Raw genomic sequence first — 12,997 nt, 5'->3', positions numbered from 1 at the left:
AATAAATTTTAATGTTAATATATGAACGTTGAGGCGGGAATACTAACTTCCAATGAATAGTTATGCATGTGGGGCATGTAGGCGCCATCTCGCCACCAAGAGGCTTATAAAAACCGTTTAGAATATTCACGCTACTCCGAACTTTTCTGAGTGAAAAAACAGCGGGAAACACCAGGCTTAGGAATTAATTACTGGCAAGCAGCAACGACCATTTGATGAGCGTCAAGAAGAGCAGTTTTTATTCCCTTTATTGACCTCTCCTTTGGAGAAAAGTACTTGTAGATAGTTTTACCACTCTCACAAGATTTTAGAGCTACAACAAATCTCCTTGTTTTGGGATGCCAAGAAATGTAGAGGCCCTTATGAACATTACCCTTCTTGACTCCAAGTGAGTCCCTAAGTTGTTGGAGCAATTGCCTCGCATGATATGTCAACTCTTCCTTGCTTAGCCCTGTGTCCTCTGGCTCCTCAATGATTCCCTGACCAAGAAGTAGGGAAGTTCTAGCCTTAAAGGCTTTTCTTAAGGCCTCTTTTAGACCCATAACTGTCCAGGATCTTGGCCCAAAGTACTTATAGTGTAGTTTGCCGTTTGAGTATGCACCTAGAGTCCAACTCCGGGGGTTCTGTTCATCCCTAGTTGTGTAGGTTACGCAAAACCTTTGGGTGCATGCATGCCAGTTGATACCAAGCTGGGTGGGGGTCAGACCCTTAACAAACTTTAGCATTGCTCTAGCAGAGATAGTGAGTTGTGCTGCAGTAAGTACTGCTTCTCCTACGGCAGCCGGGGAACTGGGTACTGGAGTTGTTCCATCAGTAGTCTCGAAAAGAGTGCTTGCAGTTTTACAAATTTCCATTGCAGCTAGCTCTGCCTCTCTAAGCCCAACACTATCCCAATCTACATCCAGATGGTCGAGGGCAGCAGCAGCAGCAGTAACCGAAGAGCTTGCGTTTAAAGCTCTGGAACCCGAGCCATGAGAGGCTCTCCCACTATTCGCAACTTTAGTCACCGGTTTGGAAGCAGCGCTTTCACTCTCCGGTTGTGTCTGAGCACTGGAAGAAAGCTGTGCATTTGTTGCAGCGCTGGCGAGAACGGCTAGAGTGGCTGGACTTGAAGTAGAAAGCGAAGAGAAATCAAAGCTTGGTTGCTGCAAAGATGCCAAGAGTGAAAGACAGTTTTGTTGGGTTCTATTGGCACCTTCCTCATCAGGATTTGGGTTATTTGTATTGGTTGGTTGTGGGGTTTGTGCCTGAACAAAGGGCTGTAGGTTTAAGGGGTTAGCATTTAATAGAGCCATGGTTTGGGATAAATCTCCAGAGCCTATCAAAGAGGCAGCAGATGCCAATAGAGCAGGGTTTGTATGCCAGAAAGGTGAAATGCAGGGAGTTCCTGAAGAGTTCTGAGGAAGCCCTGAGCCTAGTCTAAGTAAGGAATCATTCTGCTGTCCAATTGTAGAGGGGTATGTACCGGCCTCACTAGGTGTTGCTGTACTTGCAGTAGTGGATGTCTGGGCTCCCTCGAAAGCAGATCCATCAGAGGGGGTTGCAGATTGCATGGGCATAAGAATCGGGTTCGATCCACTACCAATACTTCTGTTCACAGGTGTGGGAAACGCCACAGGGAATGTAGCATGACTGTGTAGTTGTGAGTTTGCTGCAGCTAGAAGAGCGGCAAAGTTAGCCATTCCTGGTTGATTATTCGCTGGGCAAAACCCCTGGGTAGTAGCTGATCCTCCGGATGGCCAACCGAAGGGGGAGGAGGCAGAAGAAGTAGCTTGTGAAGACCCAACTCCAAATGCCGCCGAAACCATCCTATTTAAGTTTTGGGAGCTTTGGTTGGCTATAGCCTGAGACTGGAAAATTGGATTTGCTATTAGTTGAGAGATGAACTGATTCTGAGCTAGATTCTGACTCTGAGCAACTATTCCTGGGATTTGATTAGTGGTGCCATGGGTTGCTGACCCAGATGAAAGGTTGATTGGGGAGGTTAAAGGAGAGGCTGAGGATGATGTGACTGTTGATGCAGATGCTGTAGTACTTGCAGATGTTGACTGCTGGTACGAATCCCCAACCGAGGATGAGCCGATAGCTCCTCCGATTAGCTGACTTGTGGAAACCGATGGAGACTGGACCTTAATTGGAGTCGTGTTTCCCGTAACACCCAGTGACGGTACCCCCAAACCTGTGCTCATTAACAATCCAAAGTTTTGCAATGATTGTTGAAGAACTCCATTATCTAAGGATGCCAGTTGCTGCGGGCTCATAAGAGCAATGCCACCAGCTCCAGTCGCTGGTGAAGCTGTAGCCAATTGAACTAACTCATCGAATAGTTGTTTGGATGAGAGTAGGGCAGGTTGTTTGGTTCCCATACAAACACCGGAATTCAGTTCATCTTTACAGCCCTGGTTCTGGTTCAAAGGTGACGCAGATGCTGTTGTAGATTTAGATGCTTCAGACGTGGGAATTACTTCTGTGGAATTTGATTCTGTGCGATTATTTATCTCAACTCCATTCCCTGAAGTATTAATGCGTTTGAACACAATGTTGTTAGGGGCTGGAGATGAGGCCACAGTAGAAGTTAGGTCATGGTCCTGGATAAATGAGCTTTGGATTTGGTTCTCACCCTTGGATACAATTCCAATCGAGGGGTCTAGGCTCTGTGCCTTTATTGTTGGCTCCAGGGTGTCGGAATCGAGTTTGTCAGAGAAGGACGTCTCGGCTCTCGGTCTTTTTGACGTCAGACTGAGCTCCATCGGGGTTGAAATGTCACTGCTGGTTGTACATGTTGTGATGTCGTCGATGGAGCTGGTTTTGCTGACTCCCGTCGGTGTAATGACTACGTTACCAGACCCATTTTCGATCTGGTTTGTAGAATTCTCTACAATCTCTGGGTCAAGTTCCAATAGAGAATTCTTTGCTTTGTTTGTTGATTTTATCTGGGTCTGAGATACCTCATCTTTAGCTAGAGGTTCATGGCTAACAGCTGAGGCTTTGGTGCTGGGTTCAGATACTTTAACTTCTTCTGAAAAAGACATCGTTTCTTAGACAAAAACAAACAACGTTTAATTCTGGTCCGCCAAGGCTGGTAGAATAATACTTGTTCTCTTCTTTCAAAGTTAACTTCTAAATCAATGAAAGCCTTTTCTCTAGCCCTAGTCTACAATACCCTCCTCAAAATAAATATTGTATTAAAGCAATAAATTGTTACAAAAATCACAATATAAAACTATTGGGATTCTTAGTATAAAAACAATGATAAATAAACCAGATGTTTAAATAACCACAAACTGGAGCGATAAAAAGTCAAAATTTTTACTTACGTTAGGTTCTGTGAGATAGAGAAGTAACCAAGTTACATGAGTTCTTAATAAAACTAAGTTTGTGAAATTTTGAAAGACTCACCTTAAGGAGTAATGCGTTAAAAAGGCATCAACAATTAAGTTATTAGCAAGTAAATTTAACAATAGTAGAGCTTCTTGGTTCAGTTCTATAAAATGTTTTCAATCGAAAACAGAATTAATACATTGGATTATGCAACTTCAACTAGAAAATGATCTGTTACTCATTTAATACCAATTATTCAGTCATCCTGTCAAAAAGTTGATTGTCACATATTATCCCCTCGGATCCAGTTCTTATTGAACAGTTATTGGAGGGGTCAATTGTAACCTGAGGAAGAAACAGATACTATACTAGTCAAATATCCATAGACTGTTACGTATAGAAATTAATATTTACTTATTTGATATACGCCTAATCACTCCAATAAATAACTTTGTGTCCTATTTGCGTGGGGATACTGTATCCACTTTAAATCCCGGAATGATGATCTGTACTGTCTACATTTTATGAACCCTCATTTTGCTCTAAATAGACACTTCTGACTGGAAATTTGTCGAATGGAGTACCTAGGGCTGTGAGACGTGACGTTTTACTGACTAAAATTAATTTAAGACTGTGTTACTTATAACTAAGGTTTTTTGTAGCTCTATTTAGACACTCCTATTAAAAAACATAAAATAAATTTCATATCAAGTAAGCAAAATCCGCCTAAAAATAAATTTAAAATTTCAGAATAATGGGCAGTAAAGCAAATCAGGCAAAAATTAAAATTTTCCTTGAAACTTAATTTTTATCCAAGCTTTTTCGCCTCGTACTAAAAGGTATCTATGGCAAATAATTTAAATAGCCTGGATCACGAATGTGGCGCCACATTCGTGATCATACGTGCCGCCTGGTTTGACATTAATATTATCAGATAAAGAAAATGAAGGGGCAATATTTTTACATGATATAGGTAGAGCTGTGAGAAAAATAAAGGTAGTTAGATTCCTAGATAACGAAATATAATATAGGTACAACGCTTAGTATCTGTTGGCTTTTCTAATGTATGGTTGTGAGATAACAGGGAACTGAAAGGAATGAATAGATTAGTATTTGAGTTATTTGTATAGCGCTATAAATAGAGATGAAGCCTGAAGTGTGGGGCTCTATTGATTGAAAGAGTCAATGTAGCTGTTCATAATAGATCTGAGGGATGAGCAGTGCTGTTTAAGCTCCTTTAGCGTCATTTTTTTAAGAGCTTTGGGCGAGTTGAGCTGTTGTAGACTAATGTTCATAAACTGGAGCTCGTCGGTCATTTCTTGGAGTTTCTTATTTTTTTCCTTAATGCTTTGGCTAAGATTTTGAACCTTCTGATTAAGTTGTTCTCTTGTAGAATTTAGGATTTCGTTAATATATTTCGACTCTGATGGCTCATTAAAATCTCCCTTGATGATAATCTCAGCAAGCTGTCTGATATTATCGTCATCAATCTCTGATAGGTCTTCAATAGTGATTGGATTCATGATTGAGAGCTAAATCATAAGATTTTATCTAATGGAGATTTCTCCCGATTGAAAAAATAAATTAGCTTGTATTTCTTTGTATTACACTCAGAACAATTTTTGCCGCTAAAACATGCTTAACTGAGTGCCTATACCGTCATTTTTGAAATAGCCACTATTAAGGGAGATTCTAGCGCCATTTCGTGCTAATTATTTGATCACAATACAAGCAAAAAAAAGGATAGAGATAAAGAAAGAGAGAAAAAACACTGTTATAAAAAGACCAGGATGATGGAGGACGAGGGAATTGACACAACAAATACATCTGACCTAGCTTGCCCGATGAACTTGGAAGAGGTGGTGAAAGTGTATGATATTGATAATCCAGAGGAAACGATAGTTAAAGGGCAGGTTATTGGGGAGGAGAATGTAACATTAACAAAGGGGACAGATTATACGGAGAAGCTGACATCTCAGTATGTAGTTGAGGAGGAGCCAAGTAAGAGCGTGGGCGGATCTCTAGAAGAGGCTGGATGTACGGAAAATTCAAACATTTCGAATTCAAAAATCGGGAGTACACTAAAGGGTGAAAAACAGGATGAAAATAAGGAAGGTACAGAAATGGAGGATGTTACTTGTCCAGAGAATAAGGGTAGAAGCAAACATCTTTCGAAGATCGACTTTTCTGTATTTGAGGAAGGTTTCTACAGACGCTACAAATCATTTTTCCACGATAAACAAGCTGATGAAATTGATTTAACCCAGGACAAGGCTACGATTTCCAAGAAAATTAATGAACATTTCAGTAACTTTGAAATTAACCCTGTTGATGTTATTCGCACATTTTTGGTTTTGAGAAAAAACTCAGAACATTCGCATGGGCATTTTGTTATGTCACCAGCACAATCTCCTGAGCCAAACATACATCCATCCTCTGAAGCAAATACCAGAGGGAGAAGATGCGCTAATAAGGACATTGGAGGCGTAAGTAATGATGTAAATAGCGCAGAAGCCAATGCAAATGGAGTGAACTATAAAGGCGAATACAAATCAGAAAATTCTTCCATTGTGGACAGCCACACAGAAATTGGGGTATCCACAAGAAATAGTAGAAAGGGACGCGTTTCTAATCGTGGAAGAAGATAGCACAGATTAAATATATCACTAATCTACTTTTGAGCTTTTGCTCACTATATTTAAAGCTTCTTCTCCCTCACTATCCTTTCAAATGCATCATTAAATATTTGAATTAGTGATTCAAATTCTACTAGTTGTCTTACTTGGCTAATATTTGCCCATTTATATTCACTGTGTTCATGTGATATCACTATTTTTGTATCATTTTTACATTCTCCTAAATAGTAAACCACTGTTTTTTTCTTATTCCAGGCTTCATAATGTATTTCCTGAGAATTCATATTTCAAAATAGTGAAAAGTTGCTTTTTCCATACCTTTACAAAGTTATTGTAGAGCTTAATTTGCTTTGGATCTATTCCCGTTTCTTCCAGAGTTTCTCTAAAAAGTGTTTTTCTGTCAAAAAGAGCTTAAAGTAACTTTTTTTACTTCTTACCTGAACGCAGTCCTTAATAAGTCGTTTTCTTCATCATTCTCTGAAATTCCTTTAATTTTAGTTAACTGTTTAAAATTATTAGTCTTTATTAATTCTTACCCTTTGGAGGACTCCAATGAAAGTTCTTTGAGCATTTGAGCAATAAGAAATTTGGTTCAATTATTTCTTCCCCTGACTCATTTTTTACTATGTTGCTCTTGAAAAGTATAATTCCAGCTGCCAAGGTTGTCCATTCCGTATTTCCCCTAATCATATTACATTTGTCAATTAAACCCTTGAAATCAGTAAGTTGAGCTGCAAATATTTTAATAAGCTTTTCTTGCCCTTAAATCTTTCTTCAATAATGATACCTACTACTACTTTTCAACTACTTTAACCTTTTATTGCCGTTCACACAATGTCAACAAAATTCAGGCCCACATACCGCCCAAAATTGCGCGCCCACATTGGCCACTAATTACATTTTTTTAAAGTTAAATGAAAACGAGCAAAATTGATATTTAATTAAGAACTATTTTATGGCGCGAAAAATTTAATATTCAAGAAAGAAATGACAATTAATTAAATTGTTTATTCATTACTATAAAGTACCTAGTAGATGTATACGTAAAATATTTTTTAAAACATAATTGAATACCCACCCAGTTGAATCAATTTTCCCTGATTGATATTAAGGGCAGCTTTTTCAGCATATTGTTTTGCTTGTTTTTTCCGCCTATCAGCTTTTGGATATTTAAAGGTTAATTTGGAAATATGAAGGTCTACAAATGCATTTTCACAGGAGACGAGGTCATGTCTGACTCTTACAAACAATCCTCTCCATTTGGAAAGGCTGAGTTTGACGACATTGCATTTGAGGTACAGAGTAAGAGAGTCCAAAAGTCTGCTGAAGATTTTGGAATTGCCCATAATACTGAAGAGGGAGAAGCTGAGGTTGTTGATACTGACGTCGAAACAGTAAATGACATCATTGACGCCTTCAAGTTAGAGTCAACTCCATTCACTAAGAAGGAGTATATGACTTACATCAAAACTTATTTGGCAAGAATCAAGGAGACTATGGAAAAGTCAAACCCTGATAGAGTTGAGACTTTCATGAAGAACGCTCAGACTTTTGTTAAATACTTATTGGAGAGATTTGATGACTTGGAGTTTTACTTGGGCCCATCTCTAGATTGCGAAGGAATCATCATCTACGGTTACTATGAAGATGGCGACCTTGCTCCCAGATTTATCTACTTCAAGGATGCTTTGAATGAGGAAAGATACTAAGTTGGTAGATTTGATTTAATTAGTCTGTTCTTCTATCTCAATGGCCGTTTATATCCAATACAGGACAGCACCAATAGTTTTGTAGCATATTACGGATTTAGTTTTTCCTGAATTTAGCCATTGAGTTGTAAGTTGATTCTTTTTGCTCATTGAATCTTTTTTAAATTGAAACTATTGTTATTAGTTGCTGTTCGAAATCAAATGTATGAACGAGCTGAAAGACTGTATGTTTTCAATATGATCTTCAAATCTTTTTAGATTTGTAAATGTTTCGTATCTGTAGTGGATTATTCCTATTGATAGGGAAAAGATGATGAAAAATCCTCCAATAGAACCTGAAAGTATAAAGAAGTTGGTGGAAAAGAATGCCATGAAGTTTTGTTTCTGTAGATAAGTTAATAGTGGAGTTAAAACATGAAGAATTTGTGCTAGGTTTAGCAAAGATATTGAGAAAACTACAAAGTCTAGAAATGGTATTAATAATTCGTATGGAGACCATTTATTCTTCGTCTTAATCAAGCTTAAGCTAAAAATGACCGAAACTATAACAATCAACAAAACCAAATAGCTTAAACAATTTGGATGAATATACCAGTTTTTTACCAACCTATTACTTTTATGGCTAATACAGTATTGAACCTGATCAAAAGAGGACAAATAAAAACCACTCTTTTTTGATTCCCCGTTATTCAATCTGCCTTCATTTTCTTTTAAACTAGAAACATCACCATTTTCACTTGGTAATGTTTGCTGAAATATCTTATTAACCTTTTCTGCATCCAAATTCAAGTTATTCTGGCGAGAGAGCTTTTTATGCCTTAAAATTGAACCATATACAGTCTCAGAGTCTAGCACTTTCCCTAAATTATTTTCAATATTATGATTACTTTTTCTGGCTTGAGAAGGAGATTTCTCTGATTCACTCAAATTAAAGCTTTTTCCCACAATAGATTTCTTCCATGAGTGACTTGAAAGCGGCAAAACAGAGCTTCTTATACAGAATTCATCCAAAAGTCCAACTACAGAGAATTCAGAAATTGTGTTTTGCCCTGAAATCCAGTCCCTGTTAAAAATGGTTATAATTACACACAGTGAACATACTAGTTGAATTACTGACTTAATATAAATTACAAGAACTTCTTCTTGCTTCCTTGATGCCATTATACAATTCCACTCCTTTTTCTGAGAGTTCCCATTTATTTTTATGGCAAGTTATTCTCAATTGCTCACATTTTTTTCTGATTCTAGACGTATACATAATATATGTCTAGTTTGACATGAGTTGCGAATAATTAACTTCTGTGACAATTGAGAAATATTAAATCTACAACAGCCTACTGAGATCTTTAGTTGCCGAATAATACCTATTAGTTAATTTGCATTCTTTCCATCATTTAATATTAACTTATATTCTGGATCTAACTTTTACCAATTACACATTTTGGCGGGCTAAGTGGCCATTTGGGCGACAAACAATTTAGGGCAGGGTTGGATGAAAAGCACAAGTTTAAAATTTCTGGTGAAGAATAATACATTTCCTTAATAATGCTGAACTTTGGTTCAACGATAGTGCCAAACTCTTTTACTGCACATAAAATACGATGAGAAATGAGCAAAACAGTCATCATAAATTGTTTTCAGTAAGCTCAATCATTAGAGATCGTGTGTTTTCAAGTATTTACTGGAAGGGAGAATGCTTTGCTTTGGACAGTGAAACTATTCTGGACAAGGCTGTTTTGCTAGATTATATTGGAACAACTTATGGTGGCGATAGAAAAGCAACTCCATTTCTGTGCTTATTAGTAAAGCTTTTGCAAATTAGGCCCAGCACAGAAATCGTCTTAGAATATATTAACAACCCAAGGTTCAAATATTTGACTGCATTGGGAATAGTCTATCTTAGACTCACTGAATCTTCGATTGTTATACATAATTCTATAGAGCATTTGTATCAAGACTTTAGAAGGATTCGGATTCGTAATTTGGATGGATCTTTTGACATTATTCACTTAGATGAGCTAGTTGAGATATGTCTCTGTGAAAAAAAGTTTTTGGACTTAGATTTTCCTTATATTCATAAAAGAGCAGTCTTGGTTAAGCAGGGCCACTTAAAGTTTCCAAGGGAATCAAAGCTTGAATATGTTCCTTCTAACTCTAGAGACCCTTCTCCAGTTACTCAGGCAGAAGATGAATCCTGCAGGAAGCGGAGAAAATCACTCTCCAGGTCTCCTTCTGTATCATCTGAAAGAGATAGTGATGCAAACGCTTTAACTGGGCAGGAGGTCAGCAACATTTCCAAATATTCTTTTAAAAATGAGTTAAGTTTGTCTGTAGAACAGTGGAATGCATACAGAAAGAAACTAGGCCTAAAGCCACTAAAATAGCCATTTTCATCTCTAGGTTTTCAAAATCTTTTTCAAGATATTCAAAAATCTACAATATACAGTATAAAAATTAGACCTCCGTAGTTTTGTTTCACTAACAAACCCCTTAACTTTTTTGATTTTTTCCACTTTTGCTCATTAAGCTTAATTAAAGAAACTTACTAGGAATTTACATGCATCTAAGCCATTTGGCGCCAAAACCCTAAAGGTAGATTTTAAACAAAATACAAAAACTTATTGGAAGTCTAATAGGTTTCAAATTAGATGAGTTTCTTCAAAGCTTTGGGTTTTCAGGATTTTTTATAGCAAAGGGAGCTTTCTAGTTGTTTTTAGGATGAATTCAACTTATAGTAGTTACTACAAACTCAATCATGGGTTTATAAAGGCAAAGCCTTCTGATATGTCCTCTATAGACAGGAAGCTTAAGGGAATGTTGGAGAAGCTGAGAATGGAAAGGAGACAAGAGTTTCTTAAATTTCAGAGGACAGAAGATAAAGAGCGTTTCAAGCCCAAAGGTAAAAGTAAAATAGTTTATTCAAAGTTTATAAAAGATTGGAAGCTTTCAAGAGCTTGGTCTAAAGAACTAATAGAGTATGTATGGTTGTCTAAGTTCTCCGAAGGGTACAAATACATGCAAGAAAACCCCCAAGATTGGCTTTTACTTCCAATTTATAGAGGAAGCAGGAGTATGTTAATTCAAGGGAATGGATACTGTGAGCTAAGAAATCAAAATGGATGGAGGATGTTTACTGTCAAGAATACCCCATTTGTTCATGCTGGATTGACTATAATTGATGGAATATATAACCAAGACCAGAATACTTTTTATTGCAATGATTTAATTGTTTGGAACAATTTGAATATATGCATTTCCACAACCGAATGTAGATTGCATTTCCTATCTTGTAGGATTGAGGAGTCTGGAGTCATTAATAAAACTATAGATAGTACCGATATTTGCATGATATCAGAACTAGGTCCCAAAATTATTCCGAGCATTCGAATACAGTTGGGAAAGTACTTCCCTTTGTCCAAAGACAATCTGTTACATATTTGTAAAATTAAAGACCAAATTCGTAGCTCTTCATCAGATTTTGACTATTTAGTGTTTGTGAGAAAAGATTCCATGTACGATACTGAGAAAGACTGCGACGATTCACATCTCCAATGCCAAGAATGTTGCACAGTCCCTAAGCAAAACTGGCTGATATGGAGGGATAGACAGATTGAGTCATTCAACGATTGCAAGGACAGAGAAATTGATGATAATACCCTTACCTTCAGACTGAATATAAATGAAAAAAACGAATTATATACTAAGGACAAAGTTCTAATTGGGAAAGTAAATTGCTCGGAAACACTTACTAAAAATCTATCTTTAGATAATGACCAGAAAATCCTAATGAATGAATTCGGATTTGTTTTTGTCAAAGTCAAGTTTGAAGAAGAGAACGTACTTAATCTCTTGAATCTAATATTATCCAGATATCCGCCTAGAATTTGTGACAATATCCGTAGCAAACCTAAGGATATTATGTTTGAATTATCAAATGTCAGTACTCAAGACAAATTTTCCTGTAAACTGGATAGCTCCGACTATATATTCTTTAAATGCATTGAGTTTATCACTGAAACCAAATATAGTAATTGCATGATACTCGAGGAATTTAATTTAAACCTGAATATGGAGTCTCTATTGGACTCTATTTCTTAATTAAAGTCATTTTATGTTTTATACCTAAACTATTTAATCTAAAATAACTCTTTCTCCTACACTGTTCCTTTCATTATTCAAGTAGGAATTATCGGAACCGCTTTTTTCGAAGGACTTTCTCCACAGCAACAAGTCACCTCTCATAAGTCCTCTGCTGATTACCTGAACAAGTTGATACCCATGTTGGCTAATAAATTTAATCGGTGAAGTACTCAAATTGTTTGTGTATAAGTGAATTTCTTTATATCCATATTCCTTTGCAAAATTTTCCATCTGAGCTAACAATCTTGTTCCTATTCTCATTCTCCTGCTTTCAACCCCAACGACTAGCCTAACAAGTCGGCCTATCTTGGGATCATCTCTATATGGGGCTAGACCGACACATCCAACTAGGATGGATTCGCCTCCTTCCATCCTATTACTTGGAGTATCTTCACACTCAAGAGTCTTTGAAATGTTATCATTTTGTTCAAGGCCCTCTGCTCTCGAATTACTTCCGCCGCCACTCCCAAAAACCATACTCCTTCTCTTTCTAATGGAGCTTCTCCTTTTGACAAGCTCTGCAACCCAAAAATGATACCCTGGGGAAATCATATAAAGTTCATGTACGTTTCTCAAGTCTGTACAACAGTTCCTAATATAAGTTTCAACCTCCCATATAGATCTACCTGTCAAATAGACACAAAATAAAACCAGCATTGAAATTAATTGCTTGAAGTCCATAAAGACTTTTCCAATCACCAGCAAGGCTATCATGTCTGCCAGGTGCTGACTTAAGTAAAAGAAAACTGACGGAAACGTCAAGGAACGAAAGTGCTTGAAACACACTCGCCTAACTCCATCGCTATCAGAAGGATCAAATTCCCTTATCACCAAGTCGTAGCCTCCATATGGATTGCTACCTGTCATTACTCCTTATCTGTAAACCCCAACAACTTCCTGCTAATTAAACTTGACTTGTTTTTTGCGTTAACTCGAAAGAAAACTATGTTATAATTTAACTCCTAATGGCAAGAAAAAAGAGAAAAATTTAACTATATATTACATTATTTCCCCACTTAAACAATATATCACATTCTGAAGTTCCCGCCCATTTGACCATATTTTTTTCAATGAGGACTAATAATTTCATAAAAGTTATGTAAACTGGCGCCAAAAAATACTGCAAATTATAATTATAGTGCAAGACTGCTCGTTTATGTGATATCACAGAAGGCAACCTAAAACATTCAC

At 37.1% G+C, this 12,997-nt stretch overlaps 9 protein-coding genes across 9 annotated transcripts; 4 read left to right on the top strand and 5 right to left on the bottom strand.

Moving 5' to 3' along the window:
- Positions 1–188: 188 nt before the first annotated feature.
- On the bottom strand, positions 189–3,032 carry ELE39_001036 (uncharacterized protein; the record flags this gene model as incomplete). Its single annotated transcript, XM_067343993.1, has 1 exon — positions 189–3,032. One exon carries the CDS (start codon positions 3,030–3,032, stop codon positions 189–191), a length of 2,844 nt encoding a protein of 947 aa, XP_067202794.1.
- Positions 3,033–4,487: 1,455 nt separating this feature from the next.
- On the bottom strand, positions 4,488–4,844 carry ELE39_001035 (uncharacterized protein; the record flags this gene model as incomplete). The annotated part of the gene is made up of 1 exon (XM_067343992.1): positions 4,488–4,844. The coding sequence occupies one exon, from the start codon at positions 4,842–4,844 to the stop codon at positions 4,488–4,490; it is 357 nt and encodes a 118-aa protein (XP_067202793.1).
- A 270-nt stretch (positions 4,845–5,114) lies between these two features.
- On the top strand, positions 5,115–5,969 carry ELE39_001034 (uncharacterized protein; the record flags this gene model as incomplete). Its single annotated transcript, XM_067343991.1, has 1 exon — positions 5,115–5,969. One exon carries the CDS (start codon positions 5,115–5,117, stop codon positions 5,967–5,969), a length of 855 nt encoding a protein of 284 aa, XP_067202792.1.
- A 50-nt stretch (positions 5,970–6,019) lies between these two features.
- ELE39_001033 (tetraphosphatase) lies at positions 6,020–6,647 on the bottom strand (the record flags this gene model as incomplete). The annotated part of the gene is made up of 4 exons (XM_067343990.1): positions 6,020–6,229; positions 6,276–6,339; positions 6,395–6,434; positions 6,494–6,647. The coding sequence occupies 4 exons, from the start codon at positions 6,645–6,647 to the stop codon at positions 6,020–6,022; spliced, it is 468 nt and encodes a 155-aa protein (XP_067202791.1).
- A 500-nt stretch (positions 6,648–7,147) lies between these two features.
- On the top strand, positions 7,148–7,666 carry ELE39_001032 (histamine-releasing factor; the record flags this gene model as incomplete). The annotated part of the gene is made up of 1 exon (XM_067343989.1): positions 7,148–7,666. One exon carries the CDS (start codon positions 7,148–7,150, stop codon positions 7,664–7,666), a length of 519 nt encoding a protein of 172 aa, XP_067202790.1.
- A 180-nt stretch (positions 7,667–7,846) lies between these two features.
- Positions 7,847–8,827, bottom strand: ELE39_001031 (uncharacterized protein; the record flags this gene model as incomplete). The annotated part of the gene is made up of 1 exon (XM_067343988.1): positions 7,847–8,827. One exon carries the CDS (start codon positions 8,825–8,827, stop codon positions 7,847–7,849), a length of 981 nt encoding a protein of 326 aa, XP_067202789.1.
- A 440-nt stretch (positions 8,828–9,267) lies between these two features.
- ELE39_001030 (PRP38 pre-mRNA splicing factor family member) lies at positions 9,268–10,050 on the top strand (the record flags this gene model as incomplete). The annotated part of the gene is made up of 1 exon (XM_067343987.1): positions 9,268–10,050. One exon carries the CDS (start codon positions 9,268–9,270, stop codon positions 10,048–10,050), a length of 783 nt encoding a protein of 260 aa, XP_067202788.1.
- Positions 10,051–10,384: 334 nt separating this feature from the next.
- ELE39_001029 (uncharacterized protein) lies at positions 10,385–11,764 on the top strand (the record flags this gene model as incomplete). Its single annotated transcript, XM_067343986.1, has 1 exon — positions 10,385–11,764. The coding sequence occupies one exon, from the start codon at positions 10,385–10,387 to the stop codon at positions 11,762–11,764; it is 1,380 nt and encodes a 459-aa protein (XP_067202787.1).
- A 33-nt stretch (positions 11,765–11,797) lies between these two features.
- On the bottom strand, positions 11,798–12,673 carry ELE39_001028 (transmembrane domains near N-terminus; the record flags this gene model as incomplete). The annotated part of the gene is made up of 1 exon (XM_067343985.1): positions 11,798–12,673. The coding sequence occupies one exon, from the start codon at positions 12,671–12,673 to the stop codon at positions 11,798–11,800; it is 876 nt and encodes a 291-aa protein (XP_067202786.1).
- Positions 12,674–12,997: the final 324 nt, after the last annotated feature.

Source organism: Cryptosporidium sp. chipmunk genotype I (assembly GCF_004936735.1).
Source record: "Cryptosporidium sp. chipmunk genotype I strain 37763 chromosome Unknown contig_15, whole genome shotgun sequence".
NCBI classification, from domain to species: domain Eukaryota; phylum Apicomplexa; class Conoidasida; order Eucoccidiorida; family Cryptosporidiidae; genus Cryptosporidium; species Cryptosporidium sp. chipmunk genotype I.
This window is presented reverse-complemented; position numbering and strand designations above follow the sequence as displayed.